Source organism: Drosophila rhopaloa, unplaced genomic scaffold (genome assembly GCF_018152115.1).
Source record: "Drosophila rhopaloa isolate 14029-0021.01 unplaced genomic scaffold, ASM1815211v1 contig_203, whole genome shotgun sequence".
Lineage (NCBI taxonomy): Eukaryota > Metazoa > Arthropoda > Insecta > Diptera > Drosophilidae > Drosophila > Drosophila rhopaloa.
In genome coordinates this window covers 997509-1023340 of record NW_025335088.1, presented here as the reverse complement: position 1 = coordinate 1023340, position 25832 = coordinate 997509, and the positions used below count along the sequence as shown (strand labels likewise).

Sequence of the window (25832 nt, the reverse complement as noted above, 5' to 3'; positions counted from 1 at the left end):
TATGTATGTCTTCTCAAAACTATTGAGAGTAGTAAAGGTACTGAGCTGGGGTCGAATGTGTCGAAGTCCGATTATTATGAGATAGTATAAAGTACTCGGCTTCGGCCTGAGCACCCTTCGTTAGTGATAAAGAATTGTTCTGGCACACATATCGCTCACTAAGTGTGCTCATCTTTGCTTTTATTGGTATGTGTGTATACATGGTATGCTTTTGTTGGTATGTGTGTATACATGATGTAGACTTATATACTTTGGTACTATCTACCGCTTTATATACTTAATGTCCAGATGTGTGAGTTTTCGATTTATGCGAGGTATTTAAAGTGAGTGTCTTCACGTAAGGCGGCTTAATTCGTAGTCAACGGTCATCGTATTCGTATCGAGTTCATTTTGCGGTCGGTTTATGTATTTATCAATTTGCAAAATACAAACAAAGTGAAACAATATTTGTGCTGTTTAAGGTAAAAATATACATTTTTGCTTTAGACAATATATTAGACTTTCAACAGTAAATGTTTAATACGAATTGTGATGTTCACTTTCCCCAGGCAATCCCCAAGGGGCCCAGCGCGATGGCTAGGATTAAATACAATTGCGTTTTAATTGGAATCTTCTTTAATGTGTTATTAACAATTTCCTCAAATGCCGGTAAGTTTTTGACGATAAAAAAAAACAAAGATCGAATCGCTAGATTTAAATTAATAGATACCATAGATTCCATTTATTTTTCGATTTCGATATTGTATTTTTCTCAAATACTCCTAAATACCCAAAATACCCTGTATAAGCTAAAACAACGATAACAGGTACCTTTTTATACCCTTGCAGAGGGTATTATAATTTTGGTCAAAAGTGTGCAACGCAGTGAAGGAGACATCTCCGACCCTATAAAGTATATATATTCTTGATCAGGATCACCTCCTGAGTTGATATAGCCATGTCCGTCTGTCCGTCTGTCTGTCTGTCCGTCTGTCTGTCTGTCCGTCTGTCTGTTCGTCTGTCTGTTTCTACGCAAACTAGTCTCTCAGTTTTACAGCTATCGAATTGAAACTTTGCACACACCCTTCTTTCCTTTGCACGCAGTATATAAGTCGGAACGGCCGAGATCGGCCGACTATATCCTATAGCTGCCATATAACTGATTGATCGGAAATGCCATAACTCTGCTGTTGTTAAGTTAGGAAGTTAAGACTTTCTATGGGTTTTATATTTGGCCAATCAATCCGACGTACCAAATTTCATAAGGATCGGCCGACTATATCCTATATCTGCTATATAACTGATTGATCGGAAATGCCATAACTTTGGTGTTTGTAAAGTTATGAAGTTGGGATCAGTTATATGGCAGCTATAGGATATAGTCGGCCGATCTTTATGAAATTTGGTAGGTCGGATAAATTGGCCAAATATAAAATCCATAGAAAATCCCAACATTCTAACTTTACAAACACCAAAGTTATGGCATTTCCGATCAATCAGTTATATGGAAGCTATAAGATATAGTCGGCCGATCCTTATGAAATTCGGCATGTCGGATTGATTAGCCAAATACAAAACCCATAGAAAATCCCAACTTCCTAACTTTACAAACACCAAAGTTATGGCATTTCCGATCGTTCAGTTATATGGCAGCTATAGGATATAGTCGGCCGATCCCGGCCGTTCCGACTTATATACTGCGTGCAAAGGAAAGAAGGGTGTGTGCAAAGTTTCAATTCGATATCTTTAAAACTGAGAGACTAGTTCGCGTAGAAACAGACAGACGGACAGACAGACGGACAGACAGACGGACAGACAGACGGACAGACAGACGGACAGACGGACAGACGGACATGGCTATATCAACTCAGGAGGTGATCCTGATCAAGAATATATATACTTTATAGGGTCGGAGATGTCTCCTTCACTGCGTTGCACACTTTTGACCAAAATTATAATACCCTCTGCAAGGGTATAAAAATCGTTACTCTAACTGCTAAAAATTCTATTATTCTTAATTTTTTAAAATTATTAAGTTAATGTTAAAAACAAGAAAGGAAAGCTAACTTCGAGCGAAGCCGAAGTTGATATACCCTTGCAGAATACTCTGTAAATTATATTCTCCAAAATTATTCATATGATGCATTTTTAATACTCATAAAAAATCACAACTTTCTTACTTTAAAACAAGAAAGGAAAGCTAACTTCGGGCGGAGCCGAAGTTGATATACCCTTGCAGAATACTCTGTAAATTATATTCTCCAAAATTTCATATGATGCATTCTTAATACTCATAAAAAATCCCAACTTTCTAACTTTAAAAACACCAAAGTTATGGCATTTCCAATCGTTCAGTTATATGGCAGCTATAAGATATAGTCGGCCGATCCTTATGAAATTTGGTATGTCGGATTGATTGGCCAAAAATAAAACCCATAGAAAATCCCAACTTCTTATCTTTAAAAACACCAAAGTTATGGCTTTTCCGATCGTTCAGTTATATGGCAGCTATATGATATAGTCGCCCGATCCGGCTCGTTCCGACTTATATACTACCTGCAATAGAAAGACAACTTTTGGGAAAGTTTCGAGCAGATAGCTTTAAAACTGAGGGACTAGTTTGCGTAGAAACGGACGGACAGACGGACAGACTGACAGACGGACAGACGGACGGACAGACGGACATGGCTAGATCGACTCTCCTGGTGATGCTGATCAAGAATATATATACTTTATAGGGTCGGAAATGTCTCCTTCACTGCGTTGCAAACTTTTGACTAAAAGTATAATACCCTCTGCAAGGGTATAAAAACCAAAGTTATGGCATTTCCAATCGTTCAGTTATATGGCAGCTATAGGATATAGTCGGCCGATCCTTATGAAATTTGATAGGCCGGATTGATTGGCCAAAAATAAAGCCCATAGAAAATCCCAACTTCCTAACTTAACAAACACCAAAGTTATGACATTTCCGATCAATCAGTTATATGGCAGCTAAAGGATATAGTCGGCCGATCCTTATGAAATTCGGTAGGTCGGATTGATTGGTCAAATATAAAACCCATAGGAAGTCCCAGCTTCCTAGCTTTGCAAACACCAAAGTTATGGCATTTCCAATCGTTCAGTTATATGGCAGCTATAGGATATAGTCGGCCGATCCTTGTGAAATTTGGTAGGTCGGATTGATTGGCCAAATATAAAACCCATAGGAAGTCCCAGCTTCCTTACTTTACAAACACCAAAGTTATGGCATTTCCGATCAATCAGTTATATGGCAGCTATAGGATATAGTCGGCCGATCCCGTCCGTTCCGACTTATATACTGCGTGCAAAGGAAAGAAGGGTGTGTGCAAAGTTTTAGTTCGATAGCTTTAAAACTGAGAGACTAGTTTGCGTAGAAACAGACAGACGGACAGACGGACAGACAGACGGACAGACAGACGGACAGACAGACGGACAGACGGACAGACGGACATGGCTATATCAACTCAGGAGGTGATCCTGATCAAGAATATATATACTTTATAGGGTCGGAGATGTCTCCTTCACTGCGTTGCACACTTCTGACCAAAATTATAATACCCTCTGCAAGGGTATAAATATATATTTTGTAAACATTAAAATCTTTCCTCCTGTAGTTAGAACAACAATTTTTATATCCTTGCAGAGGGTATTATAATTTCAGTCAAAAGTTTGCAACGCAGTGAAGGAGACATTTCCGACCCTATAAAGTATATATATTCTTGATCAGCATCACCAGGAGAGTCGATCTAGCCATGTCCGTCTGTCCGTCCGTCTGTCCGTCTGTCCGTCCGTTTCTACGCAAATTAGTCCCTCAGTTTTAAAGCTTCTGCTTGAAACTTTCCCAAAAGTTGTCTTTCTATTGCAGGTAGTATATAAGTCGGAACGAGCCGGATCGGGCCACTATATCATATAGCTGCCATATAACTGAACGATCGGAAATGCCATAACTTTACTGTTTTTAAAGTTAGGAAGTTGGGATTATCTATGGATTTTATTTTTGGCCAATCAGTCTGACCTTCCAAATTTCATAAGGATCGGCCGACTATATCATATAGCCGCCATATAACTGATTGATCGGAAATGCCATAACTTTGGTGTTTGTAAAGTTAGAAAGTTGGGATTATCTATGGGTTTTATTTTTGGACAATCAATCCGACCTGCAAAATTTCATAAGGATCGGCCGACCATATCCTATAGCTGCCATATAACTGAACTATTGGAAATGACATAACTTTGGTGTTTTTAAAGTTAGGAAGTAGGGATTTTTTATGAGTATTAAGAATGCATCATATGAATAACCGATCCGATTTTGGAGAATATAATTTACAGAATATTCTGCAAGGGTATATTAACTTCGGCTCCGCCCGAAGTTAGCTTTCCTTTCTTGTTATACCCTTGCAGAGGGTATTATAATTTTGGTCAAAAGTGTGCAACGCAGTGAAGGAGACATCTCCGACCATATAAAGTATATATATTCTTGATCAGGATCACCTCCTGAGTTGATATAGCCATGTCCGTCTGTCCGTCTGTCCGTCTGTCTGTCCGTCTGTCCGTCTGTCTGTTTCTACGCAAACTAGTCTCTCAGTTTTAAAGCTATCGAATTGAAACTTTGCACACACCCTTCTTTCCTTTGCACGCAGTATATAAGTCGGAACGGCCGGGATCGGCCGACTATATCCTATAGCTGCCATATAACTGATTAATCGGAAATGCCATTACTTTGGTGTTTGTAAAGTTAGGAAGCTGGGATTTACTATGGGTTTTATATTTGGCCAATCAATCCGACCTACCAAATTTCATAAGGATCGGCCGACTATATCCTATAGCTGCCATATAACTGATTGATCGGAAATGCCATAACTTTTGTGTTTGTAAAGTTAGGAAGCTGGGATTTCCTATGGGTTTTATATTTGGCCAATCAATCCGACCTACCAAATTTCATAAGGATCGGCCGACTATATTCTATAGCTGCCATATAACTGATTGATCGGAAATGCCATAACTTTGGTGTTTGTAAAGTTAGGAAGCTGGGATTTCCTATGGGTTTTATATTTGGCCAATCAATCCGACCTACCAAATTTCATAAGGATCGGCCGACTATATTCTATAGCTGCCATATAACTGATTGATCGGAAATGCCATAACTTTTGTGTTTTTAAAGTTAGAAAGTTGGGATTTTTATGAGTATTAAGAATGCATCATATGAATAATTTTGGAGAATATAATTTACAGAGTATTCTGCAAGGGTATATTAACTTCGGCTCCGCCCGAAGCTAGCTTTCCTTTCTTGTTTTCATATCAGATCGGATATGACCAGTCAAACTAGCTGTTTTTCCTAAAAGTGATAGAACAAAAATTTTTAATCGCAAGCTGCTTAATAAAAAACAAGAAAGGAAAGCTAACTTCAGGCGGAGCCGAAGTTGATATACCCTTGCAGAATACTCTGAAAATTATATTCTCCAAAATTATTCATATGATGCATTCTTAATACTCATCAAAAATCCCAACTTCCTAACTTTACAAACACCAAAGTTATGGCATTTCCGATCGTTCAGTTATATGACAGCTATAGGATATAGTCGTCCGATCCCGGCCGTTCCGACTTATATACTGCGTGCAAAGGAAAGAAGGGTGTGTGCAAAGTTTCAGTTCGATATCTTTAAAACTGAGAGACTAGTTCGCGTAGAAACAGACAGACGGACAGACGGACAGACGGACATGGCTATATCAACTCAGGAGGTGATCCTGATCAAGAATATATATACTTTATAGGGTCGGAGATGTCTCCTTCACTGCGTTGCACACTTTTGACCAAAATTATAATACCCTCTGCAAGGGTATAACAATAATCATGACCCTTAAACAACAAATTTAACAGACAAACGCCAAACAAACTCATGTTCCAGTCATAATTTTAAAACAAATTAAAAATTGTTACTATGACAATTCTGAAATCGTTTAAATTTACCTTATCTCGGAGTTAACGATATATGTTAAGACACAACGAAGTAATGATTTTATTTCCTTTTTTCCCGACTGTTGCTATGGGAGCCATATAAAGGTGAAATGTGTCCTTCACCGCGTTTGCAAATTTTTGACTGAAATTTGAATACCATAATACGAAGCAGAGATTACGTTACATACGTTAAAATGGTAATATATAACATAGAACAAATAATGGACAACTTTCCCTCAACGTCAGAATTTGATATTTAACAGGTCTTTAATTTTGATTGGGCTTTCTAGAGATGTGTAAAAATGGTTTAAACTTTTTTATACCCTTGCAGAGGGTATTATAATTTTGGTCAGAAGTGTGCAACGCAGTGAAGGAGACATCTCCGACCCTATAAAGTATATATATTCTTGATCAGGATCACCTCCTGAGTTGATATAGCCATGTCCGTCTGTCCGTCTGTCCGTCTGTCTGTCCGTCTGTCTGTCCGTCTGTCTGTTTCTACGCAAACTAGTCTCTCAGTTTTAAAGCTATCGAACTGAAACTTTGCACACACCCTTCTTTCCTTTGCACGCAGTATATAAGTCGGAACGGACGGGATCGGCCGACTATATCCTATAGCTGCCATATAACTGATTGATCGGAAATGCCATAACTTTGGTGTTTGTAAAGTAAGGAAGCTGGGACTTCCTATGGGTTTTATATTTGGCCAATCAATCCGACCTACCAAATTTCATAAGGATCGGCCGACTATATCCTATAGCTGCCATATAACTGAACGATTGGAAATGCCATAACTTTGGTGTTTGCAAAGCTAGGAAGCTGGGACTTCCTATGGGTTTTATATTTGACCAATCAATCCGACCTACCGAATTTCATAAGGATCGGCCGACTATATCCTTTAGCTGCCATATAACTGATTGATCGGAAATGTCATAACTTTGGTGTTTGTTAAGTTAGGAAGTTGGGATTTTCCATGGGCTTTATTTTTGGCCAATCAATCCGGCCTATCAAATTTCATAAGGATCGGCCGACTATATCCTATAGCGGCCATATAACTGAACGATTGGAAATGCCATAACTTTGGTTTTTTTAAAGTAAGAAAGTTGTGATTTTTTATGAGTATTAAAAATGCATCATATGAATAATTTTGGAGAAAATAATTTACAGAGTATTCTGCAAGGGTATATCGACTTCGGCTTCGCTCGAAGTTAGCTTTCCTTTCTTGTTATACCCTTGCAGAGGGTATTATAATTTTGGTCAAAAGTGTGCAACGCAGTGAAGGAGACATCTCCGACCCTATAAAGTATATATATTCTTGATCAGGATCACCTCCTGAGTTGATATAGCCATGTCCGTCTGTCCGTCTGTCCGTCTGTCCGTCTGTCCGTCTGTCCGTCTGTCCGTCTGTCTGTCCGTCTGTCTGTTTCTACGCGAACTAGTCTCTCAGTTTTAAAGATATCGAATTGAAACTTTGCACACACCCTTCTTTCCTTTGCACGCAGTATATAAGTCAGAACGGCCGGGATCGGCCAACTATATCCTATAGCTGCCATATAACTGATTGATCGGAAATGCCATAACTTTGGTGTTTGTAAAGTTAGGAAGTTGGAATTTTCTATGGGTCTTATATTTGGTCAATCAATCTGACCTACCAAATTTCATAAGGATCGGCCGACTATATCCTATAGCCGCCATATAACTGATTAATCGGAAATGCCATAACTTTGGTGTTTGTTAAGTTAGGAAGTTGGGATTTTCTATGGGTTTTATTTTTGGCCATTCAATCCGACCTACCAAATTTCATAAGGATCGGCTGACTATATCCTATAGCTGCCATATAACTGATTGATCGGAAACGCCATAACTTTGGTGTTTGTTAAGTTAGGAAGTTGGGACTTTCTATGGGTTTTATTTTTGCCCAATCAATCCGACATATCAAATTTCATAAGGATCGGCCGACTATATTCTATAGCTGTCATATAACTGAACGATTGGAAATGCCATAACTTTGGTGTTTTTAAAGTTAGGAAGTTGGGATTTTTTATGAGTATAAAGAATGCATCATATGAATAATTTTGGAGAATATAATTTACAAAGTATTCTGCAAGGGTATATCAACTTCGGCTCCGCCCGAAGTTAGCTTTCCTTTCTTGTTGAAATAATATTTTGCTTAAACTAACGTTAAATTAAAACGATTAATCATTGGGTTGAGTTAAACAAATTTGTTCATTGATATTGTCATGTGACCCTGGAAACAAGAATAAAAAGAAAGGAAAGTTTATATACCCGTGCAGTTATAAAAAACGACTACATTTCGATTTCTATATATATCCTATATTTTACCAAAAACAATGAAGCTATGTCGATTTTGCGGTTTAGATTGCCATCGTTTGACAAAACTAAAAGCGCAATTCTGAAATAGTAGATAATTACTATATCTCAAAAGATTTATTTTCATTTTTATTTTTTTGAATTTTTCGATTTTTGTACCCTTGCAGAGGGTATAATAAATTTCGTTAAAGTTAAAGTTAGGAAGCTGGGATTTTCTATGGGTTTTATATTTGGCCAATCAATCTGACCTACCAAATTTCATAAGGATCGGCCGACTATATCCTATAGCCGCCATATAACTGATTGATCGGAAATGCCATAACTTTGGCGTTTATAAAGTTAGGAATTGATTTTTTATGAGTATTAAGAATGCATCATATGAATAATTTTGGAGAATATAATTCACAGAATATTGTGATTATAAATAATACTTAGTTTAGTGCCTCGTGTGTCAATAATAAAAGACATTATTTATGGCATCCTCACCAGCAAAAAATCCTTTCTACCTCTAAATATGTGTCTTAGCTTAATTATACAAAAACTATGTTAATTTTTAACTAATATAAAAATCGTTTTTAATTGTAGAAAGCTCTTGCAATGTAGGATGTCCGAAATGTAAGTCACCTCAGATTAAAATATATTATTATGCTAACAAAGTTTCATGCCTTCTTAGCGGACGACGGACTATTGAAATACTCACCTGGAAGCTTTTATGAATATTCCTTCGACAGTATTTTAACTATTGGACTGAGCAGCGGTGCCCTTAGTGAATCAGATGATACCAGCCTTAAAGTCTCCGGGTCCGCAAAAATTTTTTCGAAAGGAAATTGTGGGTATACGTTACAGCTAAGTGCTGTTAAAGTAACCAATACCAAGGAGTCTGTAGAGAAAAATATTTTGAATAGCATTCAGAAGCCAGTGCATTTCACACTGGCAAGTGGACTTTTAGAACCACAAATTTGCTCGGACTCTAGTGATTTGGACTACTCTCTGAATATAAAGCGTGCATTTATATCATTGTTGCAATCGGGAATAAAAACGGAACATGAAGTTGACGTATTTGGCCAGTGCCCTACACATACATCATTATCTAAAGTAGGTAATGCGAACATAATAACGAAAGTTCGTAACTTAAACAGCTGTGCCCATCGTGAGCAAATTAACAGTGGTCTGGTGTCCGGGAAAGTAAACGAGAAAGCTGGCATCACGTCCAGCCTGCTTTTACAGGCAAACTATATTAAGGAGTCGAAAATTGTAAACAGTCTCATTGAAAATGTCCAACTGACAGAGACATACAAGTTCATTGGGACCACTAAGGGAAATTCTGATATCAGTGCAAAGGTAGTCACAACAATTAAACTTAAAAATCCTACCGGTACCAAAGCCAACGCACCATCTACTGGATCTACTGTCAGGAGCGTGATTTTTCAAAGACCCGAAACCTACACTTCCAAAAATTTTAACGCGTTGAAAACGGTATTATCTGATCTTGTGGATTCAACTGGCGATTATGTGAAAAAAGGGAGCGCAAAGAAGTTCGTTGAGTTTATTAGATTGCTCCGTCAATCTGATAGTGAGACTTTATTAGAACTGGCAGCATTTCCTCATCCCAACAAGGTCTTGGCTCGCAAGGTATACTTGGATGGGTTATTCCGCACCGGGACTGCAGAGTCAGCTCGAGTTATATTGAAACAGCTCCCTAAATTCGATGAGAAGGAGAAATTACTTGCAATATTGTCCTTAAACTTAGTTAAGATTGTGGATAAGGAAACTCTTAATCAAGCGGCTGCTCAGCTGTTACCCAACGCGCCAAAGGAATTATATTTATCTGTCGGTAGTCTGGTTGCTAAATTTTGTTCTGGAAAGAATTGTCGAGGACCAGAAATTGAGGCCATATCTAAAAAGTTTTCGGATGGCCTAAAACACTGCAAGCCAAACACTAAAAAGGAAGAGGAACGTATAGTGTATATTTTAAAAGGAATTGGAAATGCAAAGAGCTTAGGTGGCAATACGGCTGCTTCCCTTAGTGAGTGCGCCTCCACAGGCCGATCTAATCGCATTCGAGTCGCAGCTTTGCAAGCATTTTCCACCATTAAATGCGATGGAACGCTGCAAGCTAAGTCCTTGGAATTGCTCAAGAACCACAACGAAGATTCTGAGTTGCGCATTGAAGCGTACTTGTCGGCGATTTCATGTCCCAACGCAGAGGTGGCTAACCAAATTTCAGAAATAGTCAATTCAGAAACCGTTAACCAAGTTGGATCCTTTATTTCATCAAATTTAAAGGCCATTCGGGACTCAACGGACGAAAGCCGGGAGCTCCAAAGGTATCACTTAGCTAACATTCGAGTAACCAAGAAGTTTCCCGCCGACTTTAGGCGTTATAGTTTCAATAATGAGATTTCCTACAAACTTGAATCCCTTGGCTTTGGAGCCAGCTCTGATTACCAATTAATATACTCGCAACATGGGTTCTTGCCCCGATCGTCTCGTGTTAATGTTACAACTGAAATTTTCGGCACTAACTTCAACGTATTTGAGGCAAGCGTGCGTCAAGAAAATTTTGAGAATGTCTTGGAATACTATCTAGGGCCCAAAGGATTGCTTAACAAAGACCTTGACGATATTGTTAATCGCATTGAAGTTGGAAACAACGAAGCTGCTGGAGCTGGTGGTCGAGCCAGGCGCTCAATTGTCGACGATGTTACTAAGACTTCGAAAAAGTATAAAACTTATGGAAGCAAAAATGTGCAAGATCTCAATTTAGACATATCGTTAAAGCTGTTTGGTTCGGAATTGACGTTTTTAAGCCTAGGCGACAACATACCAAGTACACTAGATGACATCATAAATTATTTTTCAACTTCATTTGAAAAAGCCAAACAAGAATTGTCTTCCTTTGAAAAGCAACTTTCCGCCCATCATTTATTCCTTGATACAGACCTCTCTTATCCAACGAGCATTGGAGTACCTCTGGAACTCGTAGCACAAGGCTTTGTAGCTACCAAAATTGATATTGCCGGTAATCTAAATATCAATGCAATTTTCGAACAGAACTGGCAGACAGAGAAATATAGATTAAAGGTTGTCCCAAGTGTTGATGTTAATGTCAACATTCAGGTGGGATTCAATGCTCAAGTGCTGTCCACTGGCCTCCGCGTTGTTTCAACGGCGCATTCCGCGACTGGAAACGATGTAACCTTCGCCGTCATCAAAGATGGTGAAGGCTTTAATGTCGACGTTGAACTACCACGCGAAAAACTTGAGCTTATTGATGTCAAAATTGACACTGAACTGTATGTAGCAGAACAAGATAAGCAAAAAACAGTTGCTCTTAAGGGTAACAAAAAAATTAAGACTTCTCAGCCTAGTGAAATATGCTTCAATCAATTGGAAGTTGTTGGCTTAAACATATGCATTGAGAGTTCAACGAGCTTAAGTGAATTCCAAGCTGGTAACGGTAATGGTGCAGAAAGGGGACTTGCTGTTTCGGACCAATTTCATTTATCTAAGCCAATTAGTTTTGCTGTTTACTTGACGGCTGAACGCAAATTTACATTAAAAGGAGTGCATACAAATGAACCTTCCGGCAGCCAGAAGTGGAAATTGGACTATTCCACTCCTGGTTCTAAAGTTTCTCACGACACTAGTGTTGCTTTCGAGCTCGGATCTAAGCCAAGGACTTTTGGTAGATTATCTTTCGATAATTCTCAATACCACTTTGGAGTTGAAGCAGGAATAAACGACGACAATAGCGAATTGGTTGTATATGGTCAGTACGAACAAGATAAAGACATCAAGAAAAGTAAAATTGGACTTAGCAAGCACGGAAACGAATATAAGCCCTTAATTGAAATCCATGACAGTAATGGCATTTCAAACAGCATCAATGGGTACCGAGCTGATGGAAAAATAGTTGTTAAAAAAAGCAACGGTAACCTAGAAAGATATAGTTTTGAAAATTTTAAATTGTCAAATGCAAATAATGCTGGCATAACTATTAATGGATGGACGGATGTTGGACCAAGTTCATTAAACTCTGAGCTTCAAATCGCTTCGGAACAGGAGGTATTCTTGATAAAGGGCAATTACAAGTTGGAAAATGGTCAGTATGCGGCAGGATTCTTTATAAATGATGCACGAACTCCCGAAATTGTCTATGGAAGCTCCGTACAGTTGACGGTCGCTGAACAGTCTTATGGTCTTAAAGTAAATGGAAAATTAGCTGCTTGGTCCATTGGTACTAATGTCGGTTTTGATTTCCAAAAAGACGATAATTCCAATACTTTACGTTCAGTGTCATTTGTGCAAAGTGTGGAAGCTCAGCATAAAAACAAGCAAGTTGGAGCTGTAAACGTTAAATCAACTTTTGATGAAAATAAATTGGATCTCGATGTGGAAATTTTGAGAGAGCAAAAGGTTGGTTCACTAAACTTGAAATACAAAAGCAATCAGCGTCACGTACGAGACTATTCTCTAGAGGCGAGTGCAAAGCTTAACAAACACTCTATCGATGTTGTATCAAAGTGCGATTTTAACGGAAACGTTTTTACTGTCGACAACACTATCACAACTAGTTGGGGAACATTGTTAACTGCCAAGGGTGAATTAGGCCAACGTTACACTGCTCAGGACATCCGTATTGATCTTCAAGGTAACATTCAAATTACTGGAAAGGACAAATCTTCTCAGTGGATATTGAAAGTTATCGGCACACCTGATAAAACCAACAGCGAGTTCAGGATTAGCCGAGATGCAGCTGAGCTTGTCAAATTTACCAGTGAGTCCCTACATCCACAGGACAAAATTTCCGCAGCTAAGCTGAACCTGATTGTCAAGAATCTATTAACTGCTAAAGGTGATTTTCGCGTGGCGAAAAATGGCAAGGGTGACTTAACAGCCACTTTTGAGACTCAGAAGACTGAACTGAAGCATAAACTAGAAGTTGAATCCAAATTCCACATACAGGCTCCCAAATACGATATTGATACAAACATATCGCTCGATGGAGAAAAAATTCATTTTAAGACTGAAAACACCTTAGATAAGTTAAAGTTTTCTACTAAAAATGTTGGTGAGTCCAATGGCAAAAGAATTGTTTTTGAGGCTAATGCGAGTGTTAAAGGCGAATTGCGAGCAAATGGAGAAATTCAAGGTGATTTTACATTAACGACTCCTGATGGACGAATCATAAATGGTAGTGTCAATCGTAAGTTATCGACAAACGCAAAAACTGGAATAGCCCAAGGCAATGTGGATGCTCAGATAAGTGACACGCCATCTGGCAGTAATAAAAAACGATCGATTACACTGAAAGGAAAGGTCGATCGCCTGAATCTAAAAACAAAAGAATTTTCTGCAAACAGCAACGTTGTATACACTAGTTTTGATGGTGAAAAGTCAGAGCTAAGCTTCCAAATTAAGCAGCAACCTAACGGAGAAGCTAAAGACTTGGATTTCAGCTTCAAAGCGAATGGCAAACCACTAAACCAACCCATTGACGTGGCCATTGTAATAGGCGAGTACAGTGTACAACATGCTGTGGTTACTATTACAAGTAAGTATGGTGAGCTTTTCTCAGTTAGTGCAAATGGAAATTACAATAGCAAGCAAAGCAATTTACCAGCTACTTACGAGCTTCAAGCTGATATCAAAATACCAAAATCCAGCCTAAAGTTTGTGGAAATTAAAAGTCATGGAAAACTACTGAAACCATCAGCAGGCAATGAGAACCGTGTTTACAATATTGAATTTTTCGTGGATTCAAAAACCGGTCAGGGACAATTTGCCCGCATCAACACAGTATGGAACGGCACACCAAATGACGGAAGTTATAATTTTGAAGCTCAAACTAATAATATGGAATCTCCATTAAAATTCAATGGTAACTATCAGCAGGACCAAAGTGGCAGCTTAAAAGATGGTGACCTCAACGCTAAGCAAAAGTACATCTTTAACGCCCAGTACGGAAAGGAATTTGTGAAGACGGATGTATCCTTGACTTATAATGCTGATAAAGTGGACCTAGTGTATGTGCTGGATTCCAGCTTTGAATCAGTCAAAGACATCCAGGTCGATATCCGTTCTTTTAAGTCAGTGGATGATTCGTCGTACGTATTTAACGTTCAAGCCAAACAAGCTGATAAGTCATACCGATTAGACACAAAATTATATCGTTCGGCACATAAAAAAGGTGTTGATATTCGTTTGGATTTATTAAAAGAAAAGCCGATTATTATAACGAGCATTGCCGAAATATTAGGAGAGCGAAAGGGAAAGGTAATCTTAGATATACAAAACTTGGCCGAACTGGATATTAAATTCAGCAGTGAAGCTTCTTACGTCAGCATTGACGATTTTTATATTGTTGGCAGCTGGAGCTCAAAGAAATTAAAGCTCGATAGCTATGAACTTGATGCACGAGCACAAGGTAAGAACCTTAAAATCAACCTTAAGAATGTGAATGGCGTAGTTTTCTTAGGCACAGCCACCTATGCCCTTAAAAAGGAACAAAATAAGTCTATCATCGATGGTCAAGGACAAGTGCAGTATCAAGGAAAATCACATTCTGGTAATTTTAAGTTGATTACGCAAAATTTTGACATTAATACAGACAAAGAGATTGGCTTCTCGTATACATTTAATGGTAATTTTGGTACCAAAAACGGCCTATCCACAATTAAAATTACAAACAAAGAATTTAACACAAAGTTTTCTATTTGCGAAGAAAAGAAGCAGTGCACAAACATTCAAGTGCAATCTCTCGTAAGCATAGATGAACAAAAACTGGATGATGTGAAATATTCCACCCTCATTCTTGTTGACCTACGTGAGCTTGGATATCCATATGAATTTGAGCTTAAGTCTCAGAATACACGCCAAGGATTTAAGTACCAATACCATCTAGACAGCTTCATTATTACCGGGAAGAATTTCAAGTACCAACTCACAGCAAACGTTCAGCCCACGTCATCCATTATAAAACTAACATTGCCAAAGCGTCAAATTGTGTTTGAAACCACGCAGCAGATCCCAGCAGATGGAAAAATATTTGGGCACTATGAGCAATCAGCTTCGTTCTTTATTGATAAACTGCACAGACCCGATGATGTTGCTCGCGTTTCTGCTATTTTAGACTTATCGGAAATCATTGAGAACATTGCTTTCAATGCCAATGGCGAGCTTAAACTTGAACATCCGACTATTCGACCATTAAGTATTTCTGGGCGACTAAATACTAATATTGATCAATTAGCAATAGCAAATGCTGAAATAATATTTGATATTTTCCGATTGCCTGAACAAAAGGTTATTGGAAACAGCGAATTACGCAATCCCCCGTCTAAAAATGGTTTCAATTTCTCTTCTACTACAACTGTGAAGTCTGCCGGACTTGACTTCCAGTATCAACTAAGCACCAATGCGGCAATCGATATTAAAGCCCAGGAGTACAATCTTGGTCTGGATTTCAATAGCGGCGACGTCAATGTAAAGGCTCTATCCCTTTTAAATTCTGAAAAATTAGAAATCTCTTTAAGTGAATCAAGCAAACAGATAATTCGAATTGTCGGAGACTTTAATAAGCAAAAACGCTACGCCAAGTTCAATACTAAGTTCCAAGTTCTTGATAAAAATCCAATAGAAATTACAAGTGAGTTTCAACCCAATTCTGCTAGGATTTCTCTGAAGCGCCCAGATTTTATCGATGGTAGTGCAGAAATCAAATTGGGCAAAGAATTGAAATTCGATGTTTCTGGCAGCGGCAAACAATTATTCAATGGACGCGTGGCTTTAGATGCAGCCAACTTGTTGCAAACCAACTATGTGATAAATGAAGAAAACGTCAATGCCTTCTTGGTAAGAATAATTAAATGAAATCATTTCTTAAACTATATATATAAATTTTTCTTTTACCAGGAAAATGTTAAAACGGAGGTAAACAAAGACACTGAATATTTTGCTAAAAATATCAAGGAAAAAATCGAAAAACTTCGACTAGCCACAGACGAAAATGTTAAATTGGCTAGAGATGCTTCCCCAGATTTCTCGAAACTGAAAGGTAGATTGGTCGACAACACAAAGGGACTCATTCAAGACCTTGAAGCCGATCCATCAATCGCACCGATAATTAATGGCATGTAAGTAAATTTTGCGAGTTCATGTTTATCCAAATATAAATGTTTCCTTATTTGTCTAGACGCACCTTATTTGATAAAATTTCTGGTATAATTGATGAGCTAAGCAAGGCAATATCAGAAACATTCGAAAAAGTACACAACTCGTTGGTTGAAACCTATGATAAGCTGCAAGCTCTTTGGAAGGACTCCCTCCTTAAAGCGTGGGAGGATTTTATTTTAACTGCAAACAAAGTAATTGGTCAGCTGCATAATGAGATTATCAGGATTTACACACAGACATTTAAAAACATTCTTTCTCTGCTGGAGAAGTACGGACCAGCTCTGAAAAACTATGGAAAAGCCATTGCTGAAATTTTGAAGCCAATCAACGATGCAGTTGAAGAAGTAATCAAAGTCGTGGTTCACTCGGCTGAAGGTTTAGTCGATGAATTCAAGCAGTATTTGGCGAAGCTTCCGACATTTGAAAGCATATGTAGAGAGTTTAATGGCAAAGTTCAAAATTTAAAACTTATTGAAAAGGTTATTGACTTTGTGAATAGTCTTTTTGAGCAGTTAAATATTTTACCACAGACTCAGGAGACCACTGAGTTCCTACAAAAACTGCACGGCTATTTAGACGCAAAACTAAAAAAACAAAAAATCAATGATGAAAAGTCTCTTGAAGAACTTGGAAAGCTCTTACTAAATGCCGTGCGCTCGATTTGGATCTCGATTAAAAGCGCTGCTCCAGGTCCATCCGCACATGCGATTGATTTACAAACATGGTTTGGTTCTCTTGCTCATTCTGTAGATTCCTTGTCTGTTCTTCCGACCATCCTATCATTCCGTTCCAGTACCATAAACTATCTGCTGAATGAGACTTGGGATGCTGCATTCTTCAAGAATTTACTGAAGTCATGGATATTTTTCAATGACTTTGAGCTTCGGGGCCATGTCGTTGATGGTCAGCATGTATTTACTTTTGATGGTCAAAATTACGCTTACCCTGGAAATTGCAAATATATACTGGCCCAGGACAGTGTGGACAACAACTTTACTTTAATTGGTCAGCTATCAAATGGAAAACTTAAGGGCATCACGCTCGTAGATCGTGATGGTAACTATGCCGAAGTAGCCGATAATCTCGCGCTAAAAATAAATGGAAGCCCAGTTGAATACCCACAACACTTGTCTGGTCTTCACGCATGGCGTAAATATTACACCGTCCACTTACATTCTGAGTATGGAGTGAGTGTATTGTGTACTACAGATTTAAAGGTATGCCATTTCAACGTAAATGGATTTTACACAAGCAAGACACGAGGACTACTTGGCAACGGCAACGCTGAACCATACGATGACTTCTTGCGAGTTGATGGGACAATAGCCGCAGACTCAGCCGCATTAGGTAACGATTACGGAGTTGGAAAATGCGCAGCAGTTTTATTCAACAATGACCAAGTCGATAGCCAAAAACGAGATGAAATATGTAGTGAACTATTTGGCATTGAGTCACCACTTGCTATTCATTATATTACCGTGGACTCTAGACCTTACCGCAAGGCGTGTGACATCTCTCTTGCAAAAGTGGCTGAAAAGGATAAGGAGGCAACTGCTTGTACATTTGCCTTAGCTTATGGTTCCGCTGTTAAGCAGATAAACAGATGGGTGCTTTTACCGCCGCGTTGCATTAAATGTGGTGGTCCTGTTGGACAGCGCGATTTTGGAGATGAGTTTACTGTGAAATTACCAAACACCAAAGCGGACGTTGTATTCGTCGTTGATGTCAATGTTGCACCCTCAGTTCTGTCCAATCTAATAGCACCTGTAGTCAATGAAATTCGCGAATCACTTAGAAGCCGTGGCTTTTCAGATGTGCAAGTCGGAGTTGTTGTATTTGACGAATCTAAGAGATATCCCGCCCTTCTTACAAGTGATAATGGTAAAATCAACTACAAGGGAAACCTTGCAAATGTTAAGCTAAATGGAGTGAAGAACTTCTGTGACAATTGCGTTGAGCAAATCATAGGAGACAAAAGAATCCTGGATATTTACAATTCACTGAAAGAAATTTTCAAAGGCATTGCACCTCAAGCAGATGAAAAGGCGTTCCAATTAGCTTTAGATTATCCATTCCGGGCTGGTGCTGCAAAGAGCATTATCGGTGTGCGAAGTGATTCTCTGGAATATAAAAATTGGGTAAGCAACGACTTTTTGGTTTTAAAATGAATCTTCATAATATTTGATTGAAATAATTTTTGTGTTCTTTAAGTGGAAGTTTGTTAGAGCTCAATTGACCGGATCCGTTACTAAGTTTGATGGTGCGCTTCTTCATCTTATTGCACCAGTAAAGGCGCTTGTCTTAGAAGGAGTGCCAGCCGAAAAACTAATCGGTAGGAATTTAAATTGGTATTTATTCAGTACAAATGTGTAACCTTTTTATTTTTACAGGCTTCAACTCTCGTCTGGTAGCTACTGTAGATGGAAAGGATAACAAGAAGCGAACCAAGCTGCAATTCGATAATGACATGGGTATTGATTTTGTCCTCAATAACGGTGGTTGGGTGTTTGCAACACAAAACTTTGAAAAGTTTAAAGAATCGGACCAAAAGAAAATGTTGAACCAGATCACATCTTCAATTGCTGATACTCTTTTCAAGACCGAAATTGTTAGTGACTGTCGCTGTCAGCCGAGTCATGGATTGCACGGCCAACATAAATGCGTTATTAAATCATCGACATTTGTTGCGACCAAAAAGCCAAAAGCTGCCTAAAATAGTTTCAAGCTTGACATTGATTCCCATATTTGTTAGATGAAAATTTATCTTAAATATAAGTCATCGAAAAAAATAATAAAAACATAAGAACAATTTTCAATATTTATAAAAATGTGGCTTAAAACCCAATTACCAATTAATACCTCTCACTCGCTCAGGATGAATAGACGAGTTGATCTACCCGAACATGGGGGTAGACAGACACCCGTCCATCCGTAGTGATGCATTTGTACAATATATATTCCCGCTTCCTGGTTCATATTGCTGGGGCAGCTGGAATATGGTTAGGAAGGGTGTGATTTGCAAAATTTTTGGAGTGTTACTAGATATTGACTGAATACTAATTAGTGCTTGTCCTGGCATATTCTGGCCTCTACGATGTGATTCCCAGATTTAGCTATTGAAGTTTTCAAAACTTCGACGTTTATATGGACAGACGAATATAGACTATGCAATTGATCCTGTTCAACAATATATGTACTTTATAGGATCGGAAAAGTTTCCTTTTACTCTACGAGTAAATAAACTTGTATATTGAAGTTGACCCAATCTACAATCTTCAATATATACTGCCCCATAAAATCATAATAGACCTGTACATTACGCGAATTGACAGGAATATGAACAAATGAAAACCAATTGATGAAAAGTCTCTTGAAGAACTTGGAAAGCTCTTACTAAATGCCGTGCGCTCGATTTGGATCTCGATTAAAAGCGCTGCTCCAGGTCCATCCGCACATGCGATTGATTTACAAACATGGTTTGGTTCTCTTGCTCATTCTGTAGATTCCTTGTCTGTTCTTCCGACCATCCTATCATTCCGTTCCAGTACCATAAACTATCTGCTGAATGAGACTTGGGATGCTGCATTCTTCAAGAATTTACTGAAGTCATGGATATTTTTCAATGACTTTGAGCTTCGGGGCCATGTCGTTGATGGTCAGCATGTATTTACTTTTGATGGTCAAAATTACGCTTACCCTGGAAATTGCAAATATATACTGGCCCAGGACAGTGTGGACAACAACTTTACTTTAATTGGTCAGCTATCAAATGGAAAACTTAAGGGCATCACGCTCGTAGATCGTGATGGTAACTATGCCGAAGTAGCCGATAATCTCGCGCTAAAAATAAATGGAAGCCCAGTTGAATACCCACAACACTTGTCTGGTCTTCACGCATGGCGTAAATATTACACCGTCCACTTACATTCTGAGTATGGAGTGAGTGTATTGTGTACTACAGATTTAAAGGTATGCCATTTCAACGTAAATGGATTTTACACAAGCAAGACACGAGGACTACTTGGCAACGGCAACGCTGAACCATACGATGACTTCTTGCGAGTTGATGGGACAATAGCCGCAGACTCAGCCGCATTAGGTAACGATTACGGAGTTGGAAAATGCGCAGTAGTTTTATTCAACAATGACCAAGTCGATAGCCAAAAACGAGATGAAATATGTAGTGAACTATTTGGCATTGAGTCACCACTTGCTATTCATTATATTACCGTGGACTCTAGACCTTACCGCAAGGCGTGTGACATCTCTCTTGCAAAAGTGGCTGAAAAGGATAAGGAGGCAACTGCTTGTACATTTGCCTTAGCTTATGGTTCCGCTGTTAAGCAGATAAACAGATGGGTGCTTTTACCGCCGCGTTGCATTAAATGTGGTGGTCCTGTTGGACAGCGCGATTTTGGAGATGAGTTTACTGTGAAATTACCAAACACCAAAGCGGACGTTGTATTCGTCGTTGATGTCAATGTTGCACCCTCAGTTCTGTCCAATCTAATAGCACCTGTAGTCAATGAAATTCGCGAATCACTTAGAAGCCGTGGCTTTTCAGATGTGCAAGTCGGAGTTGTTGTATTTGACGAATCTAAGAGATATCCCGCCCTTCTTACAAGTGATAATGGTAAAATCAACTACAAGGGAAACCTTGCAAATGTTAAGCTAAATGGAGTGAAGAACTTCTGTGACAATTGCGTTGAGCAAATCATAGGAGACAAAAGAATCCTGGATATTTACAATTCACTGAAAGAAATTTTCAAAGGCATTGCACCTCAAGCAGATGAAAAGGCGTTCCAATTAGCTTTAGATTATCCATTCCGGGCTGGTGCTGCAAAGAGCATTATCGGTGTGCGAAGTGATTCTCTGGAATATAAAAATTGGGTAAGCAACGACTTTTTGGTTTTAAAATGAATCTTCATAATATTTGATTGAAATAATTTTTGTGTTCTTTAAGTGGAAGTTTGTTAGAGCTCAATTGACCGGATCCGTTACTAAGTTTGATGGTGCGCTTCTTCATCTTATTGCACCAGTAAAGGCGCTTGTCTTAGAAGGAGTGCCAGCCGAAAAACTAATCGGTAGGAATTTAAATTGGTATTTATTCAGTACAAATGTGTAACCTTTTTATTTTTACAGGCTTCAACTCTCGTCTGGTAGCTACTGTAGATGGAAAGGATAACAAGAAGCGAACCAAGCTGCAATTCGATAATGACATGGGTATTGATTTTGTCCTCAATAACGGTGGTTGGGTGTTTGCAACACAAAACTTTGAAAAGTTTAAAGAATCGGACCAAAAGAAAATGTTGAACCAGATCACATCTTCAATTGCTGATACTCTTTTCAAGACCGAAATTGTTAGTGACTGTCGCTGTCAGCCGAGTCATGGATTGCACGGCCAACATAAATGCGTTATTAAATCATCGACATTTGTTGAGACCAAAAAGCCAAAAGCTGCCTAAAATAGTTTCAAGCTTGACATTGATTCCCATATTTGTTAGATGAAAATTTACCTTAAATATAAGTCATCGAAAAAAATAATAAAAACATAAGAACAATTTTCAATATTTATAAAAATGTGGCTTAAAACCCAATTACCAATTAATACCTCTCACTCGCTCAGGATGAATAGACGAGTTGATCTACCCGAACATGGGGGTAGACAGACACCCGTCCATCCGTAGTGATGCATTTGTACAATATATATTCCCGCTTCCTGGTTCATATTGCTGGGGCAGCTGGAATATGGTTAGGAAGGGTGTGATTTGCAAAATTTTTGGAGTGTTACTAGATATTGACTGAATACTAATTAGTGCTTGTCCTGGCATATTCTGGCCTCTACGATGTGATTCCCAGATTTAGCTATTGAAGTTTTCAAAACTTCGACGTTTATATGGACAGACGAATATAGACTATGCAATTGATCCTGTTCAACAATATATGTACTTTATAGGATCGGAAAAGTTTCCTTTTACTCTACGAGTAAATAAACTTGTATATTGAAGTTGACCCAATCTACAATCTTCAATATATACTGCCCCATAAAATCATAATAGACCTGTACATTACGCGAATTGACAGGAATATGAACAAATGAAAACCAATTGCACTCTACGCGTTGGGACATCCAACTATTCTTAGTTCAGAAATTAGTGCCCAACATACCTCTGAAAATACATCCCAGTTGCCTTATTTTTTATTTTTTTTATTTTTTTATTTGTAAACATGGAACCCGTACAATCTATAAGTACCTTAATAATGTAGTTTTGTTTATTAATTTGAAACAAACCTCATGCCATCAGCAAAAGTACTTTCGTGGAGATCATATTTATGGAAGTCTTGTTTTAACAATTCCAAGCCTCTTGAGCCGTCTGAGCGGCAGGTGCGTTCTTGCGACCAGGTTCCGATGACTAAGGAGTCGTTCCCTGTACCTGCTGGTGTGTAGGGCAATTTGTTGCTCCATGTGGATATTTAGGTCCTTGAGGAGGGTGGACTCACGCACAAGGGCAATTCGTTATCACCCTCACTGCGAGGTTTTGCAGCACTTGGATGCGTTTGTAGTTCGATTTGGTTGCGATCCTCCATATTTGTATGGCTATTTAGTGGACATACACAGCTCTCTTTGCCCTCAGCGACATGGTACTCCTTTCGTTGACCAGCCATCGCAATTGTTGCATCCTTTGTCCTCACTTTTTTTCACGGCTTTCAGGTGCGGCTCAAAAATAAGTCCCAATTGCCTAATAGAGTAAAATCAATGCTGGTAGCGATACAGCAAAATATTCGCGATTAAAACAAAATCTAAAACAAAAATCTGCTAGCATGTTATATTTCTTTTTTTCGTTCTGGAATGTCAATATCAGCACAAATACGAGTTTTGCAGTTGCATGAAATATACGCCATGCTCATATCAGAGCCTTACGTAACAAATAAAAATTATTTTAATCTTAATGGCTATAAATTTTATATTTTAAATATAAACAATATTCTAACTTTTAAAAAAAAGGTCCAGCCTCAGAACGCATTTGTCAGCAGAAAAGCTCTGACCAATCCAAATTAATTAAACAATAGATGCAGCCTAGAAACCATTTTATCAGGCCACAGTTTTGACCAATCCAAACTCTCTAATCAAAGTTCACTTTCGCTGTTCGCATCGCTGTCCCCGCTAAAAGCCATAGTTATAAGAATAATGCAAAATCAGTTTGACATTGGGAATCTAACTGTAAAGATACTTACCAAATAAAATAAAAATCGATTTTTTTTAATATATCCCGAAGTGAAAAACATAATTGGCGCAGCCGGTGGGATACAAGTAATATCCTCGCGAGTGACTACCACATGACTACTAACATTATTTTTGTGTGTGCAAACCGAACTTAACTAAAAACAAGAAAGGAAAGCTAACTTCGGGCGGAGCCGAAGTTAATATACCCTTGCAGAATACTCTGTAAATTATATTCTCCAAAATTATTCATATGATGCATTCTTAATACTCATAAAAATCCCAACTTTCTAACTTTAAAAACACAAAAGTTATGGCATTTCCGATCAATCAGTTATATGGCAGCTATAGAATATAGTCGGCGGATCCTTATGAAATTTGGTAGGTCGGATTGATTGGCCAAATATAAAACCCATAGGAAATCCCAGCTTCCTAACTTTACAAACACAAAAGTTATGGCATTTCCGATCAATCAGTTATATGGCAGCTATAGGATATAGTCGGGCGATCCTTATGAAATTTGGTAGGTCGGATTGATTGGCCAAATATAAAACCCATAGTAAATCCCAGCTTCCTAACTTTACAAACACCAAAGTAATGGCATTTCCGATTAATCAGTTATATGGCAGCTATAGGATATAGTCGGCCGATCCCGGCCGTTCCGACTTATATACTGCGTGCAAAGGAAAGAAGGGTGTGTGCAAAGTTTCAATTCGATAGCTTTAAAACTGAGAGACTAGTTTGCGTAGAAACAGACAGACGGACAGACGGACAGACAGACGGACAGACGGACAGACGGACATGGCTATATCAACTCAGGAGGTGATCCTGATCAAGAATATATATACTTTATATGGTTGGAGATGTCTCCTTCACTGCGTTGCACACTTTTGACCAAAATTATAATACCCTCTGCAAGGGTATAACAAGAAAGGAAAGCTAACTTCGGGCGGAGCCGAAGTTGATATACCCTTGCAGAATACTCTGTATATTATATTCTCCAAAATTATTCATTTGATGCATTCTTAATACTTATAAAATATCCCAACTTCCTAACTTTAAGAACACAAAAGTTATGGCATTTCCGATCGTTCAGTTATATGGCAGCTATAGGATATAGTCGGCCGATCCTTATGAAATTTGATAGGTCGGATTGATTGGCCAAAAATAAAAGCCATAGAAAATCCCAACTTCCTAACTTAACAAACACCAAAGTTATGGCATTTCCGATCAATCAGTTATATGATTCCGGCCGTTCCGACTTATATACTGCGTGCAAAGGAAAGAAGGGTGTGTGCAAAGTTTCAATTCGATAGCTTTAAAACTGAGAGACTAGTTTGCGTAGAAACAGACAGACGGACAGACAGACGGACAGACGGACATGGCTATATCTACTCAGGAGGTGATCCTGATCAAGAATATATATACTTTATAGGTATATAGATGTCTCCTTCACTGCGTTGTACACTTTTGACCAAAATTATAATACCCTCTGCAAGGGTATAACAAGAAAGGAAGCAAACTACGGCAAGCCGAAATTTATATACCCTTGCCGTTAAATCTACTACATTTCGATTTCTATGCCTATATTACTAAAAACGATGAAGCTGTGTCGATTTTGGACTTCATTTTGCAATTGTTTCTATGGCACCTATATGATGTTGTTGTCCGATTTTAAATGAAACATGAAGAGTTCAGTTATTGTAAAACACGGTGTGCAAAGTTTCAATTCGATATCTTTAAAACTGAGAGACTAGTTCACGTAGAAACAGACAGACGGACAGACAGACGGACAGACAGACGGACAGACAGACGGACAGACGGACATGCTTATATCAACTCAGGAGGTGATCCTGATCAAGAATATATATACTTTATAGGGTCGGAGATGTCTCCTTCACTGCGTTGCACACTTTTGACCAAAATTATAATACCCTCTGCAAGGGTATAAAAAGCGTTCCCTGATTAAGATTCGGGTTCTGCCGTGAGCCTTAACATTCGGATGATCTGTGCAATACAAAGTGTAACCTCTTATTTGGATGTTGTATTTGCTTGTGAGATGCTTTTCTGCCAGCAGCATTACGTCTATGTGGTTTTCATTGAAGAATTGAGTTATTTCAAGTTGGTGCCGTGAAACGCCAT

General features: G+C 38.5%; 2 protein-coding genes across 2 annotated transcripts; both read left to right on the top strand.

Moving 5' to 3' along the window:
• The first annotated feature begins 329 nt into the window (after positions 1–329).
• On the top strand, positions 330–19277 carry LOC108041883 (apolipophorins-like). Its single transcript, XM_044460674.1, has 8 exons — positions 330–461; positions 549–648; positions 8876–8905; positions 8964–16147; positions 16208–16428; positions 16488–18606; positions 18680–18800; positions 18859–19277. Exons 2-8 carry the CDS (start codon positions 573–575, stop codon positions 19179–19181), a joined length of 10074 nt encoding a protein of 3357 aa, XP_044316609.1. The 5' UTR covers positions 330–461; positions 549–572; the 3' UTR covers positions 19182–19277.
• A 545-nt stretch (positions 19278–19822) lies between these two features.
• LOC108042998 (apolipophorins-like) lies at positions 19823–21948 on the top strand (the record flags this gene model as incomplete). The annotated part of the gene is made up of 3 exons (XM_044460657.1): positions 19823–21358; positions 21432–21552; positions 21611–21948. Coding segments are annotated over 3 exons (1980 nt in total), but the record flags the coding sequence as incomplete, so codon positions are not given.
• Positions 21949–25832: the final 3884 nt, after the last annotated feature.